This window comes from Herpailurus yagouaroundi, unplaced genomic scaffold (genome assembly GCF_014898765.1).
Source record: "Herpailurus yagouaroundi ecotype Mexico unplaced genomic scaffold, PumYag 67038, whole genome shotgun sequence".
Lineage (NCBI taxonomy): Eukaryota > Metazoa > Chordata > Mammalia > Carnivora > Felidae > Herpailurus > Herpailurus yagouaroundi.
In genome coordinates this window covers 1-5,912 of record NW_024419894.1, presented here as the reverse complement: position 1 = coordinate 5,912, position 5,912 = coordinate 1, and the positions used below count along the sequence as shown (strand labels likewise).

At 52.0% G+C, this 5,912-nt stretch overlaps 1 protein-coding gene across 2 annotated transcripts; it reads left to right on the top strand.

Annotated features, from left to right (window-relative positions):
• Positions 1-1,476: 1,476 nt before the first annotated feature.
• LOC121024732 (leucine-rich repeat-containing protein 74B-like) lies at positions 1,477-5,873 on the top strand. Of its 2 annotated transcripts, XM_040466939.1 has the most exons (5): positions 1,480-1,948; positions 2,940-3,055; positions 3,819-3,897; positions 4,910-5,085; positions 5,678-5,872. In XM_040466939.1, exons 1-4 carry the CDS (start codon positions 1,844-1,846, stop codon positions 4,958-4,960), a joined length of 351 nt encoding a protein of 116 aa, XP_040322873.1. In that variant the 5' UTR covers positions 1,480-1,843; the 3' UTR covers positions 4,961-5,085; positions 5,678-5,872. The 2 variants fall into 2 exon arrangements, with proteins under 2 accessions (XP_040322871.1, XP_040322873.1); XM_040466937.1 differs by lacking the exon at positions 4,910-5,085 and having other exon boundaries at positions 1,477-1,948; positions 5,678-5,873.
• The last annotated feature ends 39 nt before the right edge of the window (positions 5,874-5,912 follow it).

Sequence of the window (5,912 nt, the reverse complement as noted above, 5' to 3'; positions counted from 1 at the left end):
GGCCTTGTCATTTCTTAAAGCCCTCCCTGCCTACTAATCGGTTTGTGCCCAAAAGTCTTGGTCCAGCATTGATGGCCTCTCAGTATCTTTCCAGTGTCCATCATTGCTACCTCATTTCACTGGCTTCCCCCCACCCACCAGGCCTGTGGGAATTTCCTCAGGTGCTCTATGCTCCCACATGCCTCTACACATTTGCTCTTTCCCATGTCTGTTCTCCACTGTGCATGCACACACACCTGGTGGGTCCCTCAGTCTTCAAGATTATCTCCTTTTTCCTCACTTTCCTGACCCTCCTCAAAAGGGAGTAAGTCCCCACGCTGTTCCCACACATCCCCATTTGTAGTTGTATTTGTAGTTGTACTACTATTTGTAGTAGTCCCACACATCCCATTAAGTTGTATTTACATTTGGACAATGTGGGTTTGACTGCGTGGGTCCACCTATACACAATTTTTTTTTTTTATAAATACAGTCTAGTATTATAAGTGTATTTCCTCTTATGATTTTCCTTCTTTTTTTAAGTTTTATTTATTTATTTTGAGAGAGAGAGAGAGCAAGCACGTGCATAAGCGGGGGAGGGGCAGAGAGTGGGGAGAGAGAGAATCCCAAGCAGGCTCCATACTGTCAGCACAGAGCCCGACACTGGGCTTGATCTCACAAACCATGAGATCATGACCTGAGCCAAAAGCAAGAGTGGGATGTTCGACCTACTGAGCCACCCAGGTGCCCCACATAATTTTCTTAATATTTTCTTCAGGTGGGGCGCCTGGGTGGCTCAGTCGGTTGAGCATCTGACTTTGGCACATGATCTCACCGTTTGCGAGTTCAAGCCCCATGTGGGGCTCGGTGCTGACCGTTCAGAGCCTGGAGCCTGCTTCCGATTCTGTGTCTCCCTCTCTCTCTGCCCCTCCCCCGATCTCTCTCTGTGTCTCTCAAAAATAAACAAACGTTTAAAAATAATAATAATATTGGGGTGCCTGGGTGGCTCAGTCGGTTAAGCGTCTGACTTCAGCTCAGGTCATGATCTCTCAGTTTGTGAGTTTAAGCCCCGCGTTGGGCCCTCTGTTGCCAGCTCAGAGCCTGGAGCCTGCTTCTGATTCTGTGTCTCCCCCTCTCTCTCTCTGTCCTTCCACTGCTCACGCTCTGTCTCTCTCTCTAAAAAATAAATAAACATTAGGGGCGCCTGGGTGGCGCAGTCGGTTAAGCGTCCGACTTCAGCCAGGTCACGATCTCGCGGTCCGTGAGTTCGAGCCCCGCGTCAGGCTCTGGGCTGATGGCTCGGAGCCTGGAGCCTGTTTCCGATTCTGTGTCTCCCTCTCTCTCTGCCCCTCCCCCGTTCATGCTCTGTCTCTCTCTGTCCCAAAAATAAATAAACGTTGAAAAAAAATTTTTTTAATAAATAAATAAATAAACAAACATTAACCAAATTTTTAAACATAATAATAATATTTTCTTGAGGTTACTTTATTGTAAGAATACAGCATATAATATGTATAACATACAAAATATGTGTTAATCAACACTTTACATTCTCGATAAAGTCTTCTTTCTAAAATCCAATAGCAGTAGGCTGTTAGTAGTTGAGGTTTGGGGGGGCGGTCAAAGTTATAGGCAGATTTTTGGCTGCACAGGGGCTGGCACCCCTAACCCCTGTGCTATTCAAGGGTCAACTGCTTCTCCCCCATTAAATGTGAATTCTTTTAGGACAGAGCAGGCCCATATAGGGTTCAACTTGGTGACTGTTGTGCCAAGCAGAGACCCTGGCACACAGCGGTCATCAGTATTATTTTTTGAGGGAAAGAACAGAGTGAATAAGGCCTGTCTTGGTGTTTCTGAAGGGGAGATGCTTGGACCAGCCCTGGCAGAAAATACTGGACTCACCGAGCTTAATATAAACTGGAATCACCTTCGAGGACCAGGAGCTGTAGCCTTTGCCAGGGCACTGGAGGTATGAACACCTCTGTCACCCATCTGCCCTCTGGCCTGGCCTGTGGGGACAGTCTCCCAGGTGCCATCTTCCTATCTTTGCAGCTCTTCAGAAATGACCCTTGGATCCTTCAAGCAGAGCTTAAAGAATATTTTGTTTGGTGATTTTAATTGTCCCAGCCCCATTTCGTGACTCCAAAATACCGTGCTCACTCTCACGTCACTTACTCAAGGGTCTGCAGTTCAATGTTGCACACCTTCTCCATTTATTACAGACATATGGCTGGTGGGGGACATCGTGCAGTCTGGTGACACATGCCTGCTATGGGCACATGCAGATGCTTCCCTGAGATGACAGCCCTGCACCCTGCGTCCCAGCACATAGTCTTAAACATCCCACCTGCTTCCTTCGATGTTGTGGTTCATAAGCCTCAGGAATGTGTGGCTCCTAGCCCCTGCCAGGATGCCCCTGGTGCTGGCTAGCTTTGTGGGGCCCTCCTCAGGGAACAGCAGCAGCTGCCTTGCCCCCCTCCTCAGGGGCTGACCTGGGGATCCTGCCCCACAGGGTGGTGGGTCAGGCTCTGTCCTCCCAGTGCACCCACAAGCTCCTGCCCTTCTCCCCATCACAGCCCCCCCAAAGCCCTTCACCGGAGTCCCTCTGTCATTCTGCTCTGTGCCTCAGAGGACCTGCCCTTGAGCCTCGCCACCCCCCACCCCCGCCCCCAGCAGCCATGGAACCAGACCACTGTGTCCCTGGGGTCTGCTGCTGAGCGGTGGGCCTCTCAGTCTCTGAGGATCATCCACACCCACAACCACCCTTGGTGCCGTGCTTCCAGTCATTTGGTTCTCCCGGTCACCGTCATCCAAGCCACAAGACTCTTACCAGGAACCTCTGACCTTCTGCTCTCAGCCCGTGCTTTTTTGCACCCTGGGCCTCCCGGGCTCTGAGGCGGTGACCCCTGGCTTTCCCAACTTCACAGGTGGTCTCCTGGCTTCACTCTTTTGCATTCTAGGCAAACATCTTCCTGAGAGTCCTGGACATCTCATACAATGGCTTTGGAGATCCTGGAGCATCTGCAGTGGGTGAGGCACTTAAGACCAACAATGTGTTGGAAGAGCTCAACATGAGGTGAGGCACACAGGGTGGCCCTGTGTCACAGTCTCCAGATCCATAGCCACCTGAGGGACCAGGGACTCCATGATCCTGCTACTGTTTACCACCTTAGCAACTCCCAAGCCTACCACAGTTTACCCACGATGGGGCTTGAGACACAATCCAAGAGCACCCAGCTCCCTCCTTCTCACTCAAGTTTAGCACTGGGTTGTTTTTTTTTTTTTTTTAAGTTTGAAAAAAAAAATTATTTAAGTAATCTCTACACCCTACAAGAGTTCAAACTCATGACCCCAAGATCAAGAGTCACGGGCTCTATCGACTGAGCCAGCCGGGTGCCCCTCAAGTTCAGCACTTGTACCTTGGAGCTCATAATTCCTGACGGATAGGTGGGGGCTGCTAGTGAAAACATATATGTAAAACATCTTCACTTAAAAAGGGGAGGAGGGGTGCCTGGGTGGCTCAGTTGTTTGAGTGTCCAACTCAATTTTGGCTCAGGTCATGATCCCAGGGTCGTGGGGGGCGGGGGGTAAGGGAGGGGAAAGTAGGGGAGGGATGCTCCAGGTGTGCTTGCTGAGTGATCTCCCTCAACACTGGGAACCAGGGTTGTTATCCAGCTTTTACATACTGACCTGCCCAGGGTCCCTGGGGCATCAGTGGAGGCTGGAACATGAAGCCCAAGCAGGTGGATGCAGCAGCAACACCAGGTTGGACCCTGGGACCATCTGGCTCTACACAGCTGCTCGGAAGGTAGCAAAATGCATATGTCTTTCTGTTGCAGCAACAACCGCATCTCTGCCGTGGGAGCCCTGAGCCTGGGCCTGGGCCTCCGGGTCAACCAGACACTGAGGATTCTTGTTGTGAGTGCTAGCCTGATGGGGCAGGCCCCAGCATAGACCTGCCTGTATGTGTCCACACAGATCCCTCCCCTGCCTCATCTCCCCACTCCAGTGGCAGCAGGGTACGAAATTTCTAGAGCCCAGATGAGGGAGGGGACCTCCTGGTTTCCTCCTATGACCACTTCTTTCCCTTGCCATTCCCTCACCCACCTCTGACCTGACCCCGGCACTTCTTCCGACTCCTCCCTCGTCCATCCTTCTCCCCCCAACCCCCAGCAGTGTCACCTCCACCTCCCGACTGTCCTTGCTCCTTCTCAGCTCACTGGGTCAGCCCAGGTGTACCGTTGGCTATGCTCAGACCTACTTGAGGCCTTGTGTGACAGATGGGGCTTCCCTTTCTTCAGCATTGCCAGTCGGGTAGGAAAAGGGAGGGTGCAATGGAAGGTGAAGCCCAAGTGGGCCACTGTGCTCAGAGGACAGGTCCTGGGGGGCATCCAGCCCTGCCTGGCTCTCAGCTCCATCAACTGGCAGAAGAGCACCGTGTGGGCGTCTGGGTGGCTCAGTCAGTTAAGCATCAGACTTCGGCTCAGGTCATGATCTCATGGTTCATGAGTTCAAGCCCCGCATCAGTCTCTACTGTCAGTGCAGAGCCCACTTTAGATCTTCTGTCTCCTCTCTCTGTGGCTCCCCTGCTCATGCGCGTGCTCTCTCTCTCTCTCTCTCTCTCTCTCTCTCTCTAATAAACATTAAAAAGAAGAAGAAGAAGAAGAGCCCCCTGAAGCACTCCCATCCACGCTCCCCCCTGCAGCCCAGACCTCTCTTAAGCTCTGGATCCCCATTTACAGCCACCCGCTGGACCATCCCCTAGATGTCCCATGGGCATAAAGCACAACCCGAAGGCATCCTCTCTCTCTAAGGGCTGCCTCTTGGTGGTGGGGGAGGGGGGTCTCCTCACTGAGTCAGAAGTAGGCGCCCAGTGCTCACTCCTCCCTCTCTTTTCCTTGCCTTCCAACCTTCATCTTACTTCCTGCAGGGTGCTGGGGCTGCCTGCTCTTCCTTCTCACTTCCCCTCAAGTTCCATTGACCTGTGAATTTCCCATCTCTCGTCCTTCCTTCTCACCTGCCAGTTGATCTTTCTAAAGCAGAAACATGCTCCCGTCCCCTCCTTGCTTTAAACCTGTCAACGGCTCCCCTCTGGATAAATCCAAGGTTAGTAGCATGGCATTCACCGCACATTGGGCTCTGGGCTCTGCCACAGCCCCTCTGCCTTCCACCGCTGAAGCTCATTCGCTCACCCCAAGCTGCTCTGAATTTTCTGCACATGATGCAATTTCTCCCCTTTGTTTTGCTCCTCCTGCTCTTGCTGAAATACCCAGCTCTGCCCGCCTCACCCGTAAAGCTCAGTGCGGGTGCGTAAACTTCACCTCCCCAGAAGAGTTGATGTACACTCTCATTGCACTTATCACACTGCATTTTCATGATGTTTCCTTTTCCTCTCCTCCCCGTGATGGGTGAATTCCTTAAAGGCAGAGCTGTGCCTTGTGTGTCCGTATCTTTGGCACCTGGCACAGATTTGGGCATATGGTGGGCACTCAGCCAGTGCATACGCCCTTCCCCTCTTCCCCAGCCTCACCGCCTCACCCAGGGTGTTTTGTCAGTGGAGACAAATTCTGAGCTGAGACAGTGGGGCTGTCCTGAGGCACTTGTCATCAGAGATGAAGAATCCTTCCCTCCCTTTTGACTTGCTCCACCTCCAGCTTCCCTGGGCTCAGTTTGTCTCAATTGTGTGTGTGTTTCTCAGATGTCCAGGAATCCCATGCGAGGCGAAGGCTGCTTTGGAGTTCTAAAGTCTGTCCGGGATAATCCAGGGTCTGCCCTAGAACTGCTGGATTTCTCTGTAAGAGCTTTTCATAAATCTCATCTGTGATCCTTCCAACAGCCCCACGAGTTCTCATTTAGAGGAAGAAAGTAGGGATTAGAGAAACAGCATGTCCTGCTCAGATACTCAGTGTGGCTAAGTCTGAGTTCCACCCCAG